The sequence below is a fragment of the Sparus aurata genome, chromosome 5, assembly GCF_900880675.1.
Source record: "Sparus aurata chromosome 5, fSpaAur1.1, whole genome shotgun sequence".
NCBI lineage: Eukaryota > Metazoa > Chordata > Actinopteri > Spariformes > Sparidae > Sparus > Sparus aurata.
In genome coordinates this window covers 32,180,542-32,204,874 of record NC_044191.1, presented here as the reverse complement: position 1 = coordinate 32,204,874, position 24,333 = coordinate 32,180,542, and the positions used below count along the sequence as shown (strand labels likewise).

Below are 24,333 nucleotides of genomic sequence, written 5' to 3'. Positions count from 1 at the left end.
CCACTGTGGTGTAGGCTGCAGAACTACCAAGTTTGGATTTACTGCTTCACACACTGTGATGTGAAAAGTAGACATAAATCAAACTCGAGTAAAAGCAAATATACCATGCTAAAATATTACTTTGGTTAAAGTGACGTCACTCCTATGAATATTACTTGAGTAAGAGTAAAATGTATATGTAGTATCACAAGTATTTTTTCTTATAGCAATATCCTCTCTCTTTCATCCCATTTCCTGTCAGTCATCAGCTGTTCTGTCATTAAAGTCCTAAATAAATACAATAAATAAATAAATGCATTCCCAGTAAAGTTTACTGTTTCATTGCACTGATAAAGTTTACTGTAAAACAGTAAAATATACCCTGAACTGTTTGTCACAAGTGTTTTATCAAGTCAGAATTTAATCTTCCAAATATCAGTTCTGACATCGGCCCCCAAAATAGAGTATTAGTCAAGCTTTTATCATTATTGTTATTATTTATTATTATTATTACTATTACGATTATTTTGTATCATGTTGTATCATTATTATAACTAATATTATCATTATATAATATATAAAAAATATACATATATAATGTTATTACTATTATTATGTTTATGATTATGTATGTTATTTGTTATTGAAATGCACCCAAATGGTATTTCATGTTTTATTATCTCTTTACGACATTATAAGCTTTTTTTACTTCTACATTTGATCATATTTTATTGTGTTAAATCTAACTTATATGAGTGGATCTTTTACAACTTCTGTCCTTTTTTTTTTACTGAGTCTCATAAAAAGCAGTTAGCCTTTGCCTTATGATCGCTGTGCCCTGAGCGGCAGCACTTCCTGCACCGGCAGCCCCGCATGCAGGATATTCAGGCTCCTCTCCCTCCGTCCACCCGTCCATCCATCACTTGTATGTATCGTTAGCCCGGCAGTTAGCAGCTCACCAGGCCCAGCGGCCGGCCGGTGCATCCTCAGCTTCCAGCCATGGCGTTGGTTACTCTGCAGCGGTCCCCGACCCCGAGCGCCGCATCCTCCGCCAGCACGGCGACGACGACAGCGGGGGAGGTCAGTTTACAGTTTAGTGAACAGAAAAACGATGCTCCGGTGGTGGTGTGGTGCTGACTTGAAGGGCAAGAGGATGTAGGGGGGGAGATGATGCCGGAGAAAGGCCCGCTGATTGAAGCTAAATTAGCACCGTTAGTTAACGCGTTATGCTAGCTAGGGCTTTAGCTTAACGGCTGCTAGCAGAACGTCTTCGAGACTGATAACCACATATTTCCTGCCACCACACATAACAACACGGCTGATGTTCTTGTCCTTTTTGACTTTATTTTGACTTCTTTATAAAAAAAAAATCTCAAACCTGCTCAGTGAGGTGTAACATTTCTAAAAAAAAAGAGCTAGCTGAGAGTGTCAAGTGCCTTATGAATGATATAAGCTGTAGCTAACGTTAGCAGTTTATGATGTGACTAGCTGACATTGCAAATAACCTGATTTTGTATTTCGATAAAATCAGAAATATGTTGAAGACAAACACCATCAGCACATTGATAGCATTCACGACGCTGCTGTAGCCTAATAACTGCTATTATTCATATTAATTTACTGGTATTATCCGTCAGATTGTGATGTTTTATTCTGACAGCTTGATTTAGCTAAACTCTCTGTAGCATACAACAAATCACAGACAGTCATCTACACAGGATATTTCTGTGTCAGTTCACATTTTGCTGTCTTGCTGGACCCACCAGTAAGTATAGGAAAATATGAGAATTCCAGACTGCTGAAGAGCCATATTAGGAAGAAGACTAAACTTTAAGGTGTGCTAACACTTCTCTACAGCAGTATGGAGTCACAGTTTGAGCTTCCTTGTTTTTCTGGGTGCATACAGAAATAGACAGTGATTGTCTCCGGCCACAAAACTGTAATGAATCAAAGATAACTTCCTTATAATATATTTTCAAGTACAGCTAGCTTCCTCATCTTTACTGCCAGAGGAGGGCGCTAACCACCAGCTGTAGGCAGGAAAGTTCACCTTATTCTGCTCAGCATGACCAAATCAGACCAAACAGACTTGACATGTAAAGCTGAGTTTATTTACAACCATCAGTGTTTGAGATGTGAGAACAAAGTTGCATTAAAACACTTCATTTTTGTTCCTGCGTGTTCAAAATCATGCACCACTTTAAATGTCAGAGATGCTATTTTTTGAAAACAGATTTCATCCTTTCAGAAAAATCCCTTCCGCTGGTTTTTCGCTGATTTCTCCACACGTACCTCGGCGTTCAGCTGGAGCGGGTGGTGTCGTCCAGCTGGGTGCTGAGGTGTGACAGATAAAGCTGGCAGAAAGCTGCTGCAGCTATGATGTCATCTACTCTCACTGAGGGGTGGGTGGGGTGGTGGTGGAGTACTACTGTAGGAAAAGGGAGAATGGAGGTAAACAGATTTAATGGATGCTGGCGTGAGGTCGGTTTAATATGTGAGATTATTTCAGATAACACATAGTAATGTTCACGGCCGCGTTACATGCCAGTGGTACTCGGTACATACTGTGCCATAGCATGTCTTTTTCTTTTTTTCTCCTGCTGAGTATACTCGACTTGCTGCAGCTGTACAGTGGTGTTATTGAATTTCCCTGACAGTGGAAAACAATGTCTTCATTGCCCTTAAACGTTGTGCTTTCATCTGCAGAGGTATTTTTATGGTACGATAACCATCTCAGAAAATATCCTGGTTTTACGGTAAATAGGTATTACACAATGTAATCAGTTACAATGACCTTTAATCAGATGAAAACAGAAGAGACGAAACAAAACAAAACAAACGCTGCGTTATAATTTCATGATATGTTATGTCTTGATGGATGTGAAACTTGATATGAACCTGAATTATTATGTCAAGTTTTTCATTATTAGTGGTCATTGTAGCTGATAATGATACTTAATAAATGTGTAATACTGTTTAAAGTGACAGTGTGAAACCTTGTTGTTTTCGGAGATTGATATCATACCAAAAAAAATCTCATACTGGCACACAGTATAATAATCGTCAGTTTTATATCGCTTCAATGAGGTTTTGCTGCAACCCTTGTTGCAACTGTGTTGAGTTTTGGTCAGAGTCACTCGGGAAGCTGTGGCTCAGGTAGAGCTGTCGCTAATTCGGAAGGTCGGTGGTCCAATTCCAGGCCCCTGCAGTCAAAATGTCGTAGTATCCTTGGGCAAGATACTCAACCCGAAATTGCTGTATGTGTGCAACTCCTGATGATCAGGTGGCACCTTGCATGGTAGCTCCTGTCACCAGTATGGGTGAATGCTGACTTGTGTTGTAAAGCGCTTTGAGTGAAGACTTGTGGTCAGATGTGTGTCCGAACAGCCCTGTGATTAAGTGTTGCAGAGATGCACTGGCCTACAAATCTTTCTATCCAGAAGTTTGTTTTCACCGTTTTCTACCCATGTCGTGCAACCATCAGACCAAGCAAACCTCTTAACATGCTCATACATACCCTCCCTTGTCCCTTATTGGCTGGCAGCGTGCCCAAAATTATGTAAAGCATTTTGTGTTTCCTTCAGGCAACAAGGCAGGTCTGTGACCAAACTGTGGCAAAGCCTTAAACTTACATTACTGCAGCCTTGTTAATTTTTAATCACAGCCTCGTTCATTAGCGCCTATTATACCTCTGCCATGTAATTGCTCGTCATGTAAGTTCTTGCAGAACATGCTGTCTTCTATGCAGCCATACAAACAATATCCTCACACTTGTTAATCAACTTTCAAGTCATGTCTGCTCCCTCTGCATCTCGCAAGCTCCTCCAGGCGGTGTGGATACTATTAAATACATATAACACACACCTGCAGTGACTACACTGGTATTTGCTCGCAGCTCTATATGTCAGACAGCGTTCTAAGTTTGACTTTGATTGGTGTGTACTGCCAGAATGATGCTCGAACTACACTCTTTTATGCCTGCAACCCTGTGTGATCGAACAATCTCTGAATACCCGAGGTCTGATATGGCTTTAATTAATCATTACATATTATTTAATGACTAGGAGTGGTGGTGTCTGCGATTCTTGGACTCTGAAGCTTGTGATTTGTAAAATACAGAATATACAAACCTCAAGCCTGCTGCTTCTGTTTTGTAGCAGCCTTGAAATATTTGTTAGTGATGCCAAAATAGCTTCCATGTGGTATTCATTTTCCCTCTTATCTGTTTTTCAGGACTTTGGGAGTGAAGATGAACGGCGAATAAATCAGAGGTAAGTTTACTTCAAGTCAAGTTCAGCCCTCGTGTTGCATGGTACGTGGCAAGGCAGGTAAAACTTTTACACACGGGTGTTGTTGACTGATTGCCTGCATCTGTCTTTGAGTCATTTAGTGAAATCTGGAGTGGCGGCAGACTAGCTGGCATCAACAAACGATGACAGCTAAGCGTTTGTGTGTCATAAAACACCTGTCTGTCTGTCTGTCTTGTTGGCAGAGTCATCGATTCCTAATAACCAACTGTAAAACTGTGTTATTCTCAGTAGCCAAGTAACATGTTGACGGGTGTGTCAGAACTTTTATCAGCTGGAAGATCGATGAACTTGCTCTTGAACTGTGAATGATCAGTTGAGTCACTTTGGCTTTTTTGTTTAGCAGTTTAACAGAAGGCTGATTACTGTACAGTCGTGTATAATCATACTGTTATTTACAGAGAAAAATCACCCATTATTTGCTAATTATAGCTTAAAAAGTGAATATTTACAGTTAACTGTTTCATCCACTCAAATAAACCGATGAATACTTCTGTGCAAAATATAAAGTGTTTCACTATGTTGCAACTTTGGTGATAGTCAGCGGAAAGACAGATAAATTATAATACCAGCGCTTCACAATAAACCTTTTTCACCCTCCAAGTTAGGACTAGAGAGCTATTGTTTCACTTGATTGATCATAGGCATAAAATACTCTTTTATCTGCTACAAGGATAAATTAAGTAAGTGACAGTATCTTCTATTTGGTCTGCTACTTTCGTAATTTTAAAGTAAATGATTTTGAGAACCCACCTGTGGCAGTACTGGCAGTAAAACCACCCTGAACCTGCATAAAAGTATAAACAACAAATATGTGTATCTACAGGGAATGCCAAATGTCAGCTACTTGGTTAATAAACAAATGCCTCTTAAGGGGATAATGAAAAAAGTCCCTAGTTGACTGGTGAAGAATAAACACAATTTCCCTTAACTAGAGCAAAATGGGGAAGCAAAGAAATCTCAGACCACAGAGATAGAGAAACAGACCAGAGTGTCACAATCTATTGGGATGATGTCCCAATAGACAGTGTGTCAGGGACAAATTCAGAATGAGAGCGAGTCCGACCTGGGTGCTGGTCCCACCTCTCTAAAGCCTTCACAAAAGGGCATTGTCACACCCTGACTGGCTGGGAGGGAACGCCTCGGGCTGTGTCCACTCATTAATTAGGAGTCGGTCTCCACACCCTGCACACAGGTGATCTGAATCCGCTGCAGTCAGTCCAGAGGGATGTTAACAAAACAAAAAAAGATCTTACACAATGGGACAGCTGCACACCTGTCTCCTGTTATGTGTGTTTTGTGCATTGTAGTGTGTATGGATTTGTTATCTTTAGATAAGAGGCGAGTGCTTTACAAATTGCAGTAGACTGAGTCATTAGTGTTAAAACCTCATGAAGTCAGTTTTCTGTCAAAGAGTCCCTGAGGGCAGTTTGAGAAATACAAGATGTGTTCAAGTAGACGAGCTGGAAGTTTGACGTTGCTCTTCTACTGTGTTTCTTCTTTCTTTAATATGATATAAATATGTCTCTCAGAGACAGAAAATCCAAATGTTTTTGTTAATTTTCTGCAGACTTAACTGTTTCTTTCTTGTTGTTATCTTTCAAATGCCAGTCCATCGTGTCTAGACTTAAATTAACCCACTAAAATGTAATGACTGTGTTACAATTATGTGTGTTAAAGAGCACCCACAAATTGCAGCTGTTCTACAGGTGTCTGAATGTTCTCTCCTTAAATATTCTGCCTTGGAAACAAGAATTCCTTAAAACAAAGCTGAACTGTGCTGCTTGAATTCAGTAGCACACATCTTATTGTAACCCAGCTGCAGTGAAGATGTTTACTGGAGATGATTTAATTTCAGTTCGGAGCAGATCAATACAAAGGCTTTTGTGAAAGCGCACATGTCTTTTGGTCCCACTTATTATATTGACTTGTCAAAATGGTGACAGTGATGACAGAAAGTAGGTCTTTGTCATGCGTTCTGACTGAATCCTCTGTTCTAATGCGAATGTGCATGCTTGTCTTGAGTTTTTTTATTTTTTTGTTGCGATCTATCACATATTATGACTGCACTTATGACCCTGAGATAGTCGAACACGTCATTCCAAGAGTGCAGTTTCTTCTCAGTTATGCAACAGCCTTTGCAATGTCTCCAAGCAATGCATGTTTGTCAGAATGATGTATGTGTGATGCGAGTCCTGTCCTGCCTCAAGATTGCTTCCATTTTTTCGTGCTGGTAAGCCACGTTATGGAATGGATTTGCTAGTAAATTCATGTTTTAAAGGATTAGAGCATTTAAATCGGTCTTTTATTTTACAGCCACATTTCTCTTTAAGATCAGGGTGTACTGATCTAGGCCACTGTGTAAACTGCCACATCTGTTGATGGACAGCTTTAACATTGCAAAGTGGGAGTACTTGCACTTGCTGTTGCTGCCTGACCTTGATAAGGATGACAAGCCCGAGGGGTTGATGGGGGCCTAAGCAAACATCGTGCAGGTGTTGGTGGCACCGAACCAAGGAGTGATTTCATCTTACCACCTTGTACAACAGCGGAGTTGGGCAAGAAGCGCAGTTGCGCAAAAATGTGTCTTTACATGTTGACATTGGGTGCAAAGAGAAGGAGGGCGGAGGATTGGTAGATTATTAGTTCAACAGGAATATATACAGAGAAACTCCCACTGCAACCACAACACGTTCTCACTCAAGTAACACACCTTTTGACACCCCTAACAATTTAAATGCACTAATATGTCAAACAGCTCTCTCTGGATTTGAGTGTAGAACATGTGTGGATGGTAGTGCTGTGGGACTCAAGATCGGCCTTGGTCTAAGGACCACTTTGTGAAGGTCTCGTCTCGATGTCAGACGCATTTTTTCTCTGTCTTGTCTCGTTCTTAGACAAAGACGACTCTGGAATTTAACTCAAGACCAGTCAAGACCACAACTGCAGGGTTACCACTGTATTACTGTGTTGTTTGATGCATACTGTTCTTAATGATGGTTTCTATGGGAAGACGAGATTCTCCCAAAAATGATATTGTGTTAGTTTCATGGTAAGACGTGAGAAATGATGAAGTTGCTTTCAGCTGCTTAGTGTTTTAAGTTTGTTGAGAGCTAATTGGCAGGACCACGTTTGGAGATGGGCCCACTGTGAACTAGATCTCTCCTCTTGTGGTCACTTCACCCGAGATGCATGTTATTGTCGGGTGTAAACAGGCAGACAAACTGCAGCAGAAGCCCTTTAATGTATGTTAACCTTTCCTCAGTAACATGATGATGTCATTAGTTTCCTTCTCCGGCCCGCCATGTCTCCACTGACACCTGAGGAGGTTTGTTCCTCCCTCTCTCTATACTCCCTTTCAGTGGGGTAAGTGAGAAAATGCCAGCATTATGCAACTGGCTGCCCCAAGAGGAGGCCTTTATTCCTCATTGTGCAAAATACTCTGAGACCTTGAATAAACCAGCCCGTTTGCTGCCTCTGTGTAGCCTTTTTGTAGTGAGTCCTCGGTGTAATCCAACCTCTCTCACATACCGGTACACCTGGTGATTCAGAGCAGTGGCTTAAAGGACATCTGGTCTTGTTTGGCCTTGTTCAGCCATCCATCTGGCTACTGCAGCAGCCACAAAATATACCTGAACATCCAGGCAGGCATTAAAACCTGCTGCTCCTTCTCAAGCTTGACCTCATGAAGTTCCTCTGTCCAGTAAGATCCCTCCACTTCTTACATGCACCTGACTTATTGAGGTGTCCAAGTTTCCGCCTGGAACATGACGTCAGCTTGTAGAGTTTAGTGTTTGCGAGACACCACTTGTGACAGACGTAGTCCTATTGTTGAGGAGAATAGGAGGGCTATCTTGTTATCTGTGTCGCGAAGCTATTGTGTATGTCTGTCAGCAAATCCTCCCAGATTAACAGAGTTGTGCCACTTCTTTGTGTATGTGTGTGTGTGTGTGTGTGGGGGGGGGGTTGCTTAGTGAGTGAGGGAAAGTGAGAAAGAAAGTAATGGACTATTTCAGCCTTCAGTGCCTAAACAGAAGCTCATCTGTGGGCTCGAATTTCAGCAATTCTTTTGTGCTGCCGTGACATTATTATATTTCATTTCAGTTTTATATTTAACTTTCCCTCCATTCATCTAAAAATAACATTGACTAGCGTCGCAGATGCATCACACATAAAAGGATCTGTCCTCCTGAACCTGTCATTGTCCTCTTCTGTAATGTAACTCATTGCATTGTTGTTTGTCTGCATTACATCTGAGTGAGTGACAGCTAGCGCTGGCCACTTGAAGGAGAGAGACAAGATAATCTCCCCCTTGTAAGCCTGGGTATAATGAGATTTGGGAGTTTTGGGAGCTTTCCAGTTCTCTCTGCCCTTTCAACCAATGCTTGGCCCATGTGTCGAGCTCCCTGGAGGCACTACCTTGGATTCTGTTGACCCTAAAGGTGGCATGCACGGGGAGACATCCCATTAGGAAGTTTTAGCCAAAATTCCTCTGGCTGCGTTATTTCCCCTCCTCCTCCTCCAATTGAGCAAGTGGTCTTGTGCTTTTCCCCCGGAAGACAGAGAGACAAAACGGCACTCTCAGTGGGTTTCTGTTGGACAGCAACACAGGATCCTACATGTGGACATGTTTTGCATTGGTTAAAGAGGAAACCTGTTGTTCGCTTTGTACGGAGCCAGATCTGATGGATGAGGAAAGTAAAGAAGGAAGGGGAAATCCGCTTCTTGAATTCTAGAGGATTCACTCTATAACCCTTCTGTTTTTCTGCTCACATGTTCCGAAAAGTCAACGAAAGCATGTGACCGACTTTGTGTGTCTTTGTCGGAAAGGTTAGACGGGCTTACCGTGAATTTAAAAGTCAAACCTGTGCTTTCCTTCTTGCGGGTGTGAATGTGTTACTACATGGTGTGAAATAGCGTGACGAGACCAAACAGACTGAGGGATGGAGGAGACGTTCACAGTTGTGTGTTCGCCCTGAGGCAGCGGGTGGAGACTGCAGCACGTCGCTCCAGGCAGGAGGCTGACTCGCTCTCACACACAGACACACTCAGATGAGGGAGGAGGAGGAGGAAACAAGAGGGTGTGGCATCCGAACAGACGGCACTTCTTCACTGAGCAGCACAGATGCTTGCAGGCTGTCAGTCAGTCTGTCACTCAAAAGTGGTGAACCCGTCACCCGTCTTCCATCGCCCTTCTTGGACTCTCTCTGGAGGCTGATGAAGAGGAGGTAGCTCGCGGCGGAGAGGCCTGGGGTTTTTCGTTTTCCGGACAACAGGATGCATCTGGTGGTAGAACCCATTCAGGAGGCCATGATGAAGATGCTGCCGTATTTTGTGGAGAATGCCGTGTTGACCCAGAGTGAGATAAACCGCATGTGAGTTCAGTTTTCCTCTGAGATTGAGAGAAATTAGATTTTAGACGAAGCACTTGACTGATGTTGTGAATTTTTGCTCTACTTCTTGAACATTTTAAAACTGATTCTATATGTTTTTTCGTTAAGTGTAGGTGTTTGACTGTTATTTGCAGATTCAGATCATATGGTGTCATTTCAGGCCAGCAGCCTGAATCAATCAGCCGATGTCAGATAGTGGACCTCAACCAGAATAAGTGGCTGAGATTCACTGCTTCACTATTTCTACGACAGTTTATCTGTATGACCTGATATGGTGGCAGTCTTTGCTTTTCTGTCTGTAAAGGCGCTATAGGTACTGCAGGTTGTAATCATGTGGTATCAGTGAGGCTATCTGGCAAGCTTTTCTGTCATAGTCTTTGTTTGCTTTGATACCAGATGTATTTTTAGCCCCAGTGCTTGTGGAGAAGCTGATAGCAGGGTGCTGCAGGGCAAGAGACAGTAGAGCCGAAGCTGTTTAATTAGGATGTCTGAGTACAGCCTGTAAAGCAGCGGGACAGCTCTTGATTTACACATAAGGACAAGTTTCACACATCCTCAAATTTCACCAAAGTGCACCTTTTGTGTGTGTGGTTTTTTTTTTTTTCCGTGAAGCTATCAGGTATCACAAGGTAAGACCTGTGGACTTAAATTCGGGTTACGAGTTCAAGATGGAAAAACAAGCAGCAGGGATTTGCAGACCATACTAAGCAGCAATGAGGCCGTAGCACTCTGCTCGCTCTCGCCGCTTTTGCCTCATATTATCCATCACTCGCTGACAGTGGACCCTCCTGACAGCATCATAAATCTCTAACAGAGAACAAACAGGAACAGAAATCCACCAAAGTGAGACAAAAGCTCCTGTTGAGAAGTGTCCACCCCCGTGCTTTGTCACTGTGGAACTTGTTCTATGGTGCTGGGGGCGGAGGGAATTTATTGCGAGGTGCACAAAATGAAGTCCATTGTTCCCAACAAAATCATCTGTTTGGCCCGGGCCAGCTCTTCTCTATGTGGGTTTTGAATGAGATCAGACAGAGCTGAGTGAGGGAACAGTTTCAGAGCTGGATGAAAAAATGCAATGGTGAAATTTCGAGTCATAGATATGATTCAAATTGAGGTATTTTATTCGTACCTGTTTAAACTGAAGGAAATTGGTCAGTGGGTTCGTTGTAGTTGGAGAGGTTTTAAACTTTTCAAGGATATGAACCAATATAGATTTTTTAAGCCAGTGCTCAACAAGCAGGATTCCCAATTACACAGAGCAAGTTGTTTTTAGTATGTGCTTTGATTTGGTCTTGTTTCCTGTCACTCGTCACTTCAGTACTTACCTAATAATTTCCTGGTTCGCCCGACTGCCGGCAGAATACATGGGGCATGTGTTCCTCCCTGCTGCCAGGTAGATTTATGAATGCGCTCACATTGTTTTCCACTGAAATAGAATGATTGAATTCAGCCTGGAGGAAACACCTCACTTCTTTTTTTTATTGCAGTTTCTTATGTCTTGTTGACAGCTCCAATGCCTGACCTAGAAAAGTTGTTTTTACAAGGTAGCGTGAACTGGTAATTGCTGCTGTTGTTAAAGCATCACAAACAACTGCAGTTAAGTCAATTATTCAGGTCTTTGTTGCATTAAAACAAGCCAGCAGGGACCTGACAAGTCAAATCTAAGTGTAGCCCATGCAGCAGAAAAAAGACAGATAAGCATTCACTTGATTCATAGCTGCTGCAGAGCAGACCTGAGGTCTGCCTCTCAAGCGGCAGCTGGGCTTTTCCACTCAGCTGTTGAGGTAAATCACCAGCAGACAAACATGATTTATGCTCATCCCTCGGCTGTGTCTGCTGAACTCAACTGTCCTGTTCAAACTGAATATTTAATTTGTCTTCTGTCCCACTTTTCAGCCTTGCAGTCCAACGAACAAGCTGGCACAGTTGTGCTGAGCTGTCTGATGTATAGCGTCTGTGTTTCAGTGCATTTAAACTCCTCTGTCCCATTTGTCTTGCAGCCTGAGTGAGAGCTTCTTCATGGTGAAGGGTGCTGCTCTCTTCCTGCAGCAGGGAAGCAGTCAGCAGGGCCAGAAAGCACATCCTCACCACAAACATGCAGGTGAGAGCCACAGTTCATGACACCCAAAAAACACACCTTGTTATCCTCCACAATTACACAAACTGCAGTTTGAAACTCTTTATTATCCCTGTCAGCTCCTCATCCAGGCTGTGTGGAGCGTTTGTGTGATGAGTTAATGTGCTGCACCTCCTAACACTGCAGCAGATGTTTGTAGCTGAGGACAGGAGGATGGAGGCTGCCTCGTTGATCAGCATGTTCCAGACCTATAGCTTAGGCAGATTAGTGTTTAAATCCACTGTGGGCAAAACTTGTGTTGATGCTTAAAGAAGGCCCGTATTGTTTGTGTTACCTCCTCTGCTGCTCTCAAAGTGCTTTATTGTTTAAAGTCACATTTAATGTTCCCATCATACCCTCTATGACTTTATCAAGGAAATTGGGTTTAGGGCAACATTGATAATAGGTATTAGGCCTTACAGGTTGTGTGTTTATTTAAGAGAAAGTAACAATAACCAAATGACTGAAAGTGCTCAAACTCCACTTAGATGTGACTGTTGACTGTAGTGGACTTTTATTTTATTGATCGGACAGAACAATGAACTGACCAGCGTATTAAATCAAAGGCTTGTTTTTAAACTGTCACCACTGAAGGCCAAAGTTATTATTTAGAAGACATAAGACTGACCTGACAGCCCACTGGCATGATGGGAAATAAGAACAAGCCAACATCCAAAATGCTGCCAAGCTATTTGGCCAGTCGTGTCCTGATTGTTGGCAGGTTTGTCCACTCTACCTGCCACTTTGTCAAGTAACCCACTTATTTGCTTGTCCTACCAAACGTTTGGCTGAGAAATAGTTGTATCACTTCCTAGTAACGGTGACCTTCAGGATAAAAGCAAAAAAAAAACAAAACGGTGTGAAGTGAATTGTGCAAAGTGCTAGATCATGTTTCTTTTGATTTGTTCAGGGATGTTCATTACTATGTGAAGTTTTAATTATGACCTGCCAAGAGACTGCAGATGTAAATAAGACCTAAGCTAAATCTGGGACAATGGATCAAATAGCAGCATTTGTGTTTAATATTGTACACGGTCCCTCTACAAATAGGATAAATTAATATATTAAGAAATATGACCTGGATGACTGAGAACCTTCATCAACAATGTAAACAAAAGATAGTTAAAGGTATTCCTGCACTATGAACTGGTATCCTACCATCAACCAGTTAAACAGGATATCTTCTGCTCACATGAGGCAGTTTAGTGGAAGAGCGTTCTATTTATAGAAAGAAACATTCTTATCTGTTATGTTTAACATAAGTGTGACATTTATCACATTTTATGTCATTAAAAAGGAGGTTAGTTATCTTTTATTTAGTACTTTCAGCGAGGGAATCAGTGAGTGCCCACCAACACACCACTGGTGTCAGTTGAGGCTCTCAGCTGGACCGGTTTGAACCTCTCACGTCAACATGGACACTCGATACATAATTGTCTGTAGATATATTTATGATTCAGGGTATGATTCTCATATCTTGCACCTGTTGTTATTCAGAACAGATGCCAACTTGGCAGCCACGGACCAATGAACTCGCTTGACTCTTCAAACAGTTTGATCCACTTGGATCCATCTCAGTCGTCAAAAACAAACATAAAGGGTTTTTACCAGATTTTTCTTCCAGCAGCTGACGACTTATTGCATTAATTGTTGGAGAAATAGGTTTCAGAAGGGCCAACCTGTTTAAATACCTTACCTTTCTTGATGGATCAGTTGTTTCAGGAAGTGTTAAACAAATGAAGTAGTTAGCGACTTGTTTTTAAGCGCAAATAACAACCAAACAATTAAGATGTCCACTTTATAAAGGATGTAAATAATGTCTTTTTAATATTTTTTTTTATCTCGGGGGCTTCCAGAGACTTTGAGTACGCTGGTCGAGCTGTATGGAGCCATTTTCTGTTTCTTTCGGTTGTTTTTATCTTTTTTAAAACAAGTCCCCATCTACTTCAGTTGTTTAGGAGAATGCTGCAGGGCTGTTTTGCATTATAAAAAACTTTGGGTTCAAGTAGAAAAATACTTGAGTGAATTTTTGGGGGGGTCGTGTAAGTGCTTTAAATTTTTATTTTTTTTATGTGTTCAGTTCCCTTCTGGCAGTTTCTACATGCTTGTGTCCCAATTAAAGATAAACAGTTTAAAACCTCAGGGTCGTATTGTCAAGATCATCTACCTTGAACATAAAGTTATACAGTTATACCATTTATACAGTTTGAAAGACGCTCCAGTATTAACGTGCATGTTTTGAAACACCACACGAAATCAAATTCCACCTGTGCTGCAGCATTTCCTTCTTAAAGATGCATCTTCTTCATCATTAGTTTCATCATTGGTTGTGCTGCAAGAATCATAACAGAAGGAATTACATTTAGAGGGAGTGGTTGGTAGCTTGAAACTTGAAAATGACAGCCACTATCTGAAGTGTTTTACAAGAAAATGTATGTACTATCCAAAAAACAAAAACAGTGATCAACATGTTGATAAGGTCCAAAGAGTTCAGGAGTCAAGCGGTCTTTGTTTTATACCAGTAGCTTCAGTCGGAACCTGTCGTGGTGACATGATTTGTCTACGTGTTGTGACATTTCAATATAGTTGGCTCTTCACCAGCTTCTACTTTTGACTTGCCGTTGGCCCGTCCCCACACCCTGTTTTTATTATCCAGCTTCAGTGACACGTCTTACATCAGACCTGGCACAGGGAGCAATGAAAGGAAATAAATGTATCATGCACTCACTCCTCTTCACTGAACACACGTCAGCTGATAAAGAACTGCTGAACTGGTTGCATGTTATTGTCTCCAGCATGAAGGCTGGTGTGAACACTAGGGAGCAGTATAACGTCAAGTGTTGTCAAAATGAGACTGACTTTATTTTGGATCTTTTCATTCAAGTCAAAATGTGTCAGTGCGTTTGCCCAGGTAGATTTATGATCGCTGACGCCAAACGGCAGCATCATGGATCAACTTTCTTTATGATCTTCTCCAACAGGCGACTTACCTCAACACTTGCAGGTGATGATAAACATTCTTCGCTCGGAGGACAGAATCAAACTGGTGAGAGACGACATAAGTATACATCAAAACAAACACATGCACGCACTCACACATACAGGCCAGTGACTAACAATCTGGCATAGCAAAACCCTCCAGAATGCATTTTATTGTGTACTTAAGACGCTTATTTGTTCACTGTAATTACTAGCTCATGAGAGCAGGTTTGAACACACTCGGAAGAGCATTACCAAATGTTTCCATGGTGTAGGTGTGTGTGTCTGTGTGTGTGTGTGTGTGTGTGTGTATGTGCTGGTGTGAAGCTGAGTTATTTCATTTTATGTTCTGTGTTCTCACACATCCTGAGGACCCGGTTAACCTATTACATCAAACTGGTACTGCAGTTCCTTTGCACGTCCAGCTGTGACACTCTGTTGGACACAGATTTGAGCAGGAGGGTCAGTTCTCAGGGCAAATTCTCTTGTGTACAATCAGAGTTTTGTGCTCGTGTAAACGGCGGCGTGATGATCAAAAAACCTACCACACTAGATTTACTTGAATTAACTATGGCTCACATGTTTTAGGTTTATCTAAGAATGTTTATTAAATCTGTGTACCTTAACGCATTCCTGTGATACAATTCATTTAATCTGGGATTGAATATTCCTCTAATACCACCGCAATTAAACACATTATGCTTGGCAATATGACAAAAACAGAAAACAGGATTTTTTTACTCTTAATCAAAAAGTGCTGACCTGACCTTGAAGTAAAATTGTCTTCACCCTGTCCAGGCGGTGCGGCTGGAGAGTGCGTGGTCAGATCGTGTGCGGTACATGGTGGTGGTGTACACCAGCGGGCGACAAGACACAGAGGAAAACATCCTGCTGGGAATCGACTTCACGAGCAAAGACTGGTAAGAGTAAGCCTCTTTTGTGTGTAAGCGTTTGACGATCATCGTTTTTCCAGATTGGTTCAAAGTTAACAGAGCTCCTGTCATGAATTGATATAGACTATCGTGTACTAATAGGTGCACAGATTGCTTTTTCATGGCTGTATATTGAAAGTACAGCCGTAGGTAGACAGGAAAATGGGTGAGAGAGGGGGAGGATGACATGCAGTGAAGGGTCACAGGTCAGATTTGAACCCTGGCGTCTGCTCTCATCAGAAGAGCTGCTACTTCAAGAAGTAATGAGTAAAAACAGTTCTGTTATCTTTATTTTCATCCAGTACAGGTCAGTGTATGTTCTGGCTTGAGAACAGCGCATTGAGTGCTGGGTCGAAGCCTGTTGAAAATCTCAAATTGGAAGCGCGCCGCACGTTGGGCCTGATAGTTTAAAGGCATTAGAGCCCAGCGGGAAGTCAGAAATACATAAAGCTGTTGTTATCACTAGCAAGCACCTGCCATTAGTTTATATTGTTCTATAGTCACATCAGGAGCATCATCAAAGTCTGGCCCTAGTGGTGGTAAAATTGGTCTCAAATGGCCAGAAGTAATGCTCTTGAAAAAGTCTTTAAAAAGTCTTTAAATTCAACTTCAGTTTCAATGTTTAACTTTCTCCCTCCTCTGCCAGCAAAAGCTGTTCGATCGGCATGGTGCTACCTCTGTGGAGCGACACAAAGATCCATCTGGACGGAGACGGGTGAGTTCTCTCATAAACAACACAGCTGCATCAGTTAACCCAGTGATATTTCTCTGCTTTATGTACGCATCGATGCATTTACACCTGACACTTGTGTTGAGCATGATGCACACATAGCTATGTGGATGACCATCTGTTTTGTTTGCTCCTCAGGGGTTTTACTGTGAACACGGCGGGTCGGACTCACGTCTTCAAACCCGTGTCGGTGCAGGCTATGTGGTGAGTAATGAACAACCTCTGGAGACACAGTGGCGGCCTAAAAAAAAAATCTATCTTCATGACACACCACAGTAAACTTCCATATAAACACACATGCCAATCTGCTGCACATGTGTCACTCTGCTGCAGTGAAGCATGTTGAAGGCAGAGCTGATTAAGTCTGCCACCTGCTGACACGAGGACGCATGTGCACGGAATTGCATAGATCCTTTAACAGATCGTTAGCACAACAGTAATTTTATTATTTTTTCCTGAAATATCTCACAAAACCAGACTTGCTTTAATCTTCTACAACCTTTATCTTTCCAAACAATCCCAATCTAGGTCAGCCCTGCAGGTGCTGCACAAGGTATGCGAGGTGTCACGCAGGTATAACTACTTCCCCGGAGGCATGGCGCTCACCTGGATGGGATACTACGAGAGCTGCATTGCTTCAGACCAGAGCTGCATCAACGAGTGGAACGCCATGAAGGACTTGGAGACAACACGGCCAGACTCACCTCCCATGTTTGTCGACAAGTCAGTAAACTTGCATCAGAATCCTCAAGACTGAAGCAAATCAATTCAATGTTACGCTTGTTTTTGAGGTGGTGTGAACAGCGCTCTTTCTTTGGCAGGCCTTCAGAGAGAGAGAGGACAGAGTGCCTTATTAAAGCCAAACTCAGAAGCATCATGACATGCCAAGACCTCGAGAACGTCACCTGCAAACAGGTAAGATATACAGCACAGGCTCGCACACACGCGCCATCAAAATAAAAATCTGCTTTGCATTTATTTCTTCTGTGGTTTCATTTATATTGACTACATTTATATTTCTTTGTACGAAGACTAGAGCTGCAACAATTAGTCGATTAATGGATTAGTCAATCAAAACTAAATTAATCGACAACTATTGTGATAATCGATTAATCGTTACAGGCCTTTGTTCTTGCAAAAATGTAAAACTTTTGCTGGTTCCGTTTGTATTAAATGTAAGGATTTACTGCTTGTCTTTATGTCATTTATGATAGTAAATGAAGAGTACTTCAAAAACCAGAGGCAATCCCGGCACCGCAAAGAACAAAAAGTATCAAAACAACAAGAGGAAGTAAATATTTAAAAGCCTTTGTTTTAATGGCTAAATCAGTGACTCCTGTTTGGAGTCCTGATGAAGATCTAATGGTTAAAACTTGTCAGCTGTTTTAGTGATTGCCCTTTTAATGATTTAGCCACTTTTACAGTACTTTTTCTAACTACAGGTATCTGATTGTATTGTATATTCTAACAACAGACTAATGTTATTAGATGGCTGCGAACAAAGACTTTAGGAAGTATTATCAACCCAAACTCTTGTGCTGTTGTGAGTCAGTCATGTTTGATCTTCGCTCTTTTGAGTGTTACATAACATTTGTGTAGTTTCAGGGAAAGTATTTAAAGTGAACCTTTCCCACTAACTGATAAACATCAACATATTCTGTGTAATTTCTTTGGCAGATCCGCACAGAGGTGGAACAACACATGAACTGTAACCTGAAAGAGTACAAAGAGTTCATCGACAATGAGATGCTGCTGATCCTGGGCCAGATGGACAAAGCCACCCTCATCTTTGACCACGTCTACCTGGTGAGATATCGTCTCATACATATCTCTTGTTTCCTGGGAATAACTGAGATAAAACAATAGTCTTTCCATTCAGAAGAATGATTGCTCCCCTGTGACATCATTGTTTTTAGAGGAAGAACAAGCTTAGAAAGATTTGAAATCTAAACAATATTTCCCCTCATTTGTTCGTAGGGATCCGAATGGAATGCGTCTAATTTGGAGGAGCTGCAAGAGTCGGGGTGATTTATTTTATGTTATGGAGGAACTGAGATAGCCGCACGAAAAAATGTTTTCATAATGACTTGAGCGAGGAATGTTGTTGACGAGTTAACTTTATCTTTCCTCCCCAGGGTGGGCTATATCCTCAACGTTACCAGGGAGATAGACAACTTCTTTCCAGGCACATTCAGTTATCACAACATACGCGTCTACGACGAAGACGCCACTGACCTGCTGGCGCACTGGAATGAAACGTACAACTTCATTGTAAAAGCAAAGTGAGTCCAGAGAAAACATGTTGCTCATGTCAGTTCATAAAGATCGCCTCAAGGACTCCTGATGTGTTCTTCTGTTTCTATTGAGCATCAAAGTTCATTCTATTGATTTTTTCTCTACGATGCCCTTAGTTATCACCATGACAACTGACCGAGCTCCATCCACTGAGGAAGTTTTTGTGTCTAGATTTTCTTTGTTTTTCTGATGTTTTAAATTCTTGCCCACAGAAAGAACCGCTCCAAGTGTCTAGTTCACTGCAAGATGGGCGTCAGTCGGTCCGCCTCCACTGTCATCGCGTACGCCATGAAGGAGTTTGGTTGGTCGCTAGAGAAGGCTTACAACTTTGTCAAGCAAAAGAGGAGCATCACTCGACCGAACCCAGGTTTCATGAGACAGCTGGCCGAGTACGAGGGCATCCTGGATGCCAGGTACAGCCCCGTGTGTGTGTGTGCACAGTGTTGTTTTGTAGTTGTATTATCTCACTGGACCTGTTTTTTTTGACATCTGCATATTCTATTTGTATATTTCCAGTAAACAGCGTCACAACAAGCTGTGGCATCCAGATGCAGACTGTGAGATGGCGGAGGGGCAGCATACCTTGTCTCAGTGCTGTGGAGGGGAGGAGGGAGGCCACCTCACTCCAGAGCCGGGGATGTCTCCCTGCTGTGAGGAGGCGCTGTCTGATAAGGGGGCTGCGTGTCCCTCCCCATGCAGGACTGTGTCACTTGATATCGACCCCGCCTACAACAATTATTATTTCCGCCGACTCTCTGACTCGGCGCTGGACAGCGAACCATCAACGCCTGTGCGCGGCCCTCCCCTTATTGGCATGGAAAAGGTCTTTATAGAAATCGAGGATGTGGAGCGGGACGCGCTGCTGGATGACGAGGCCTTGCCGCTCTCCCACTTTGGACCTTCAGCTGAGGGGACCGCTGCCCAGACGAGCTCTCGGGGCCCCGAGCCGCTGGAGGAGCTGCGACTGAGGCTGGAGTTCAGCACAGTGGAGGAGGAGGATGAGGAGGAGGTGCAGAAGGAGGAGGCAGAGATGGAGGTGCTCATGCAGCCAGATGACGGCGGGGGCGGGGAAGGAGGCGGAGGAGAAGAAACACAAGATGTGGACACAGAGGGTAATGGGATGGACCTGGCAACCCTCAATGAAAACTCCAACAACAACAACCGCTTGAGCACGCCACGTAACCTTAATGCAAGTTTGAGTTTTATGATTCACCCACATTTTAAAGAGAGAATGCTGTTGTTAATTTCATGAATACAATATTAGAACATGACCACATCCCCTCTGATGTTTACCCTCTTTTCTCTTTTCTTTCAGGAAAATGTGTTCTCCATCACTCCTTCTTCTTGGGATTCAAAGTGCAAGCAGAAAGAAGATGCTGCAGCCCTCATATCTAAGCTTTGCCTTAACCCCAGTCCTCCTGAAGTCCCAAGCGCTTCACTCCCACTGTCCCATACCTCTCCTGACGGCCTCGCGTCTTCAGTGGTACTGCTGCGCCCCTGCGGTCCTCAGTGTGACTGTGCCAACTGTGCTGCCTCCACACCCACGGCTGGACTCGACAGAGACCAGCAGCCTGGAGACTCGCTGCACTCGGAGCTGATGGATAATGGTGATTTATTGGGGGTAAAGATTGAGACAGAGAAAAGTAATTCTGCAGCTTCCGCAGATTCTCTCCCTGAGCTGCTGAGCATGGATTTGGAGGAAGAGATGCCCGATGTGGCGTGCTACGTTGGCCAACAGCAGGAGACCCTTTTGCAGCTGCAGAGATCTGGGCTGGTCCGCCGGCGTGCAGAGAGACTAGAGAGACTTTCAGGTTTATCCCAGCCTTTGCACGTGTGCCAAAGGTCTAAAAAGAGCCCCTGTCACGCTGAGGATGAAGAGGAGCTCTCTGGCTTCTCCGGAGATTTCCCTAAATCCTCTACACCATGCCAAGTGCGGTTAGAGCCACTGGTGGTGCCGCTGACCAATGAAGCCTTGCTGGGGGTGGTGGGGTCTGGGTTGCTCACACCTAACTCCTCCCCTCACGGTTCCACCCTGACACGCAGCTCCAGCAGCGACAGCCTGCGCAGCGTTCGGGGGAAACCGGGTCTGGTGCGTCAGAGGGCGCAGGAGATCGAGACCCGTATGCGTCTGGCAGGCCTGACCGTGCCCTCGAGGCTGAAGCGGTCCAACTCGCTGGCCAAGTTGGGCAGCCTCAACTTCTCCTCGGAGGACCTGTGTTCGGCCTGCTCCTCAGACGCAGGAACACTACTGCTCCTCTCGCTGTCCCCAGAGCCCGACGCCGGCCTCGAGTGGGACTCCCCCTCCACCTCTGCTCTGCCCCGGTTCTGCAAGGACCTGCACACTCCAGAGAGAGCACTACCAGGTGAGCCCAGGAGCTGACACATCAAGAGGAGGTTATAAACACTCCACCCATCCCCCCCCATCCGTCACCCTGTGGGTCTGGAGAGTTCAGTCAAATCAAACAAATGAAAACAAAAAAAAACAAAAAACGATGCCAAGTGTTGTTAATAGGAGTGTGTACGCTCTCCTTTGCCACATAGTTTCTCTAACTGCTGTTCACAGTGATCAAAGTCATATTGCTGTATCTGACAAATGTGTAAAGCCATCAGTTCACCTCTAACTTGGTTTGATTCATGGACAAACAAGTGCCTTACGTATGAGACCAGAGGCACAGAGCTGTGTGTGTGACTGCAGGATGAGACGGTACAAGACGCTCTCTAACCTTTAACTTCACAGTACCTGATGTATGTACCAAATTATGGTATCCATTGGCACTTAGATTATTTTTTACTGTCTGGTACTAAGTGGTAGCCTATATTGAACTTGAGTCCCTCAGTTGGAGCATGACAGAACGCAAAGTGTTAATAAATGTAGAGTTGTTTACCGCACAGTTTATGTTTTAGATGCTTAGAGGGTTGTAAAATTAATGGTTTCCTCGTGTTGCATTCACGGAGCCACCAGGCGAGAGTGTAATTCAGTTCATTTGCCGATGTCGAATTAAAGTGAGGAAATCGGTCTTGAAATCGTCGCGCGGAGGAGTGCTGTTGACGCATTTACTGTATGTGAGCCTGTGAGTGTGTGAATGGGATGAAAGAGGAGAGAAAAGGTTGCGACTTTGTTTGCCAGGGGCTTGCTCACTGTTCTCAACAAACAGAACAAAAACATTTCTGAGTTTGTTGTTCCTTTTGCACTGCTTTTTTTTTTTGTATCGAGTGAATAGTGGCACACAGCAAGCTATCTTCCAAAATAACATTAGATTAATGTTATTGACCTCATCATTCCCGACAATGTTTCACGGGAGAGCAGAGAAGAGGAGTCACGCCGCACAGCTTGAAATCATAAAACAAAACACCGAGTGTGACAGGAACTGAGGATCTATGGCAGTCAAATCATAACTCACGTGTTTTCTGATGAAAAATATAAACATATGACGTTTCAGTCGAACGCAGAACAAACCTTCTATACCTTAAATTAGCTCATCCTCCAGGGTTGCCAACACTTTAAACTCATTTGTGCTTTTTGAAATGTGAAAGACCAAAGTTCTTTGGCTGTCTTGACAAATTGGAAACACCATTGACGCTGTACAAAATATGTGAACTGTAATGTCAATCATGTACGTATTTAAATGCTGTCACATCTTTTTGCACCTTTTTGGGAGAAAGAGACTCAGTGAAGTCATCGGGCTCATAGCTGTTAAGCTTTTTACGCTCATATCATCGGTGAGTTTGAAAAAAGCTCTCGTCACACTGACGTGACAACGATCACCATAGGTTACTTCACAGTTTTGTAACCATTTTCTTTTTATATTTAAGTATGCAGTAACTTTTGTACTGTACATTGCTGTAGTTTGAATGCATATTGCACTTTTTATGTTCAAAAATAATGTACTGTATGTGTTCATTATGGAAATAAACATTTCTTTTACATAAAACACAACGGATCGTGTGGTTTTTTTTTTTCTTGCCAACACACTTCATTCAAAACAGAAGTTGGATTATTTACTGTATCATCATGAATGTCGCAGTTTACGACTGAGTGGGCAAACTATCACGGGCACGGCTGAATATCTGTGCGCTGCGATGGCGTCTGCATCCTGGAATTACATCATCGTGACCCCATCTGTATACTTTGGCAGGAGAGCCGTTTTCTAACAGCCAGGTTATATAACATTTGGCTTCCCGTCACTGTTTGCATGACATCAGTTACTTAAGTTACACGCTCTTGTTCTTCATATACGAGTGTGCGTGTCTGTAAAGTGAATAGTGGGGCCGTGTTTACAGTGAAGCGTGTGGTGGTGAGGAAATGAGGTGGGTAATATGTTACATAGCGTTTGTGTTTGAGCTGACACTATAAAGCATTTCAGCTTCTGGTTTTTTTTTTTAATGCATGTAACACAAAATGGTCAAAACTTGCATTCTGATTCTCTACGGCTAACGTCAACTGATTTTTAATGACTGTTGAACTCGAAACAAAAGGCGTGTTCCAAGAGTATCCTCATGTATGGTAGTTTAAAAACTAATGATCCTGGCGTTATTCTTTCTTTTCAAAACCTACATTACCCACAATACAACTCAGCCACTGAGTGACATCACTGGAGGCAATTTATCAGATCACACGCGCAGCCTCTTCTGGAGCCAGGAAATACAGTCTGCTGCGTGAAATTGGTGGGTTTACCCTTTAAAGACCCTTCAGCGGACTTAGAGCAGTGTGTGTTTTCGTTGACTGTGGTTTGTTTGTCACATATTTATTGTAAACAGGCCTATTTCTAATATACTGTGTGAATATGTTTAGCTTTTTTTATGGATTATCTTAATGTAGTTTTTGTCTTTATTGTCTAAAACACACAGAACAGCCATGAAAAAGTGAATCGTTTCTCATTTAGATTTATCTTTATTGTCATCTTGCTCACGTACAACAGACCTTTGTTTGGCTTCTCTCTGTTAACTAAATAATAAGAGCAGGACAACCAGGTTAAAGCTGATAAATAAAACAGATCTAATCTGTTGGGACCACCCTGTGTAAATACAGAAACCTGGCGCAAACATGTCGGACTCGCGAACATCTCAGTGACAGAGGGACTAAATAAGAATCTTTGTAGAAGTCATCATCAGTGTGCCAAGAATCCCGTTGAGTACATCTTGAATTAATGATGATCTTAAATTAGAGACAGATTGGCTTTTGTCTAGACGAGACTGAGCGTGTTTGCAGCCCTTTTAAAAAAAACACACAAAAACCCCACCGGCTGACGAGGTCTTTTAGCTGCGCGTCTGTCAACACGGCGGCCCTCGGCAGCGCGGTGTCTGGGTGTGGGCCGGGCCCCTCTTCCCCTTCTTCTGCCGGTGAATTCTTGGCTGCCAAATCCTCCACTTTTGTTTTATTATCCGAGAGCGTATCCTGTTTTGGACATTACTATAGAGACCAAGAGAAACAAAAGAAAAGGGTCTGAGCTATTTCTCAGATGACTTCCCGCACTCATGAGGCCTTTGACCATCTTCTACTCGTCTGCAGCTATGACTCTTGGAGCGGAGGAGAAACTGTGCAGCCCACGACGCTGGTATGCTGACAGCGTTGTGTAAGAGCGCCAGAAATTAGGACATTCCT

The 24,333-nt window shown here is 43.0% G+C and overlaps 1 protein-coding gene across 3 annotated transcripts; it reads left to right on the top strand.

Moving 5' to 3' along the window:
• Nucleotides 1-823: 823 nt before the first annotated feature.
• On the top strand, nucleotides 824-22,668 carry ssh1a (slingshot protein phosphatase 1a). Of its 3 annotated transcripts, XM_030415883.1 has the most exons (16): nucleotides 824-1,059; nucleotides 4,213-4,250; nucleotides 11,680-11,780; nucleotides 14,777-14,841; nucleotides 15,573-15,694; nucleotides 16,353-16,421; nucleotides 16,575-16,640; nucleotides 16,965-17,159; nucleotides 17,258-17,351; nucleotides 18,114-18,242; nucleotides 18,414-18,460; nucleotides 18,572-18,718; nucleotides 18,944-19,144; nucleotides 19,248-19,920; nucleotides 20,047-21,125; nucleotides 21,163-22,668. In XM_030415883.1, the coding sequence occupies exons 1-15, from the start codon at nucleotides 979-981 to the stop codon at nucleotides 21,109-21,111; spliced, it is 3,093 nt and encodes a 1,030-aa protein (XP_030271743.1). In that variant the 5' UTR covers nucleotides 824-978; the 3' UTR covers nucleotides 21,112-21,125; nucleotides 21,163-22,668. The 3 variants fall into 3 exon arrangements, with proteins under 3 accessions (XP_030271743.1, XP_030271741.1, XP_030271744.1); XM_030415881.1 differs by having other exon boundaries at nucleotides 20,047-22,668; XM_030415884.1 differs by lacking the exons at nucleotides 824-1,059; nucleotides 4,213-4,250 and adding an exon at nucleotides 8,667-9,661 and having other exon boundaries at nucleotides 20,047-22,668.
• The last annotated feature ends 1,665 nt before the right edge of the window (nucleotides 22,669-24,333 follow it).

Bases quoted from the DNA above. Each gene is read 5' to 3' on its own strand.
- ssh1a (XM_030415883.1), top strand. From the start codon at position 979: ATGGCGTTGGTTACTCTGCAGCGGTCCCCGACCCCGAGCGCCGCATCC. The intron at 18,243-18,413 runs GTGAGATATCGT...ATTTGTTCGTAG, and splicing joins TCTTTGACCACGTCTACCTG to GGATCCGAATGGAATGCGTC. The intron at 19,921-20,046 runs GCAAGTTTGAGT...CTTTTCTTTCAG, and splicing joins GCACGCCACGTAACCTTAAT to GAAAATGTGTTCTCCATCAC.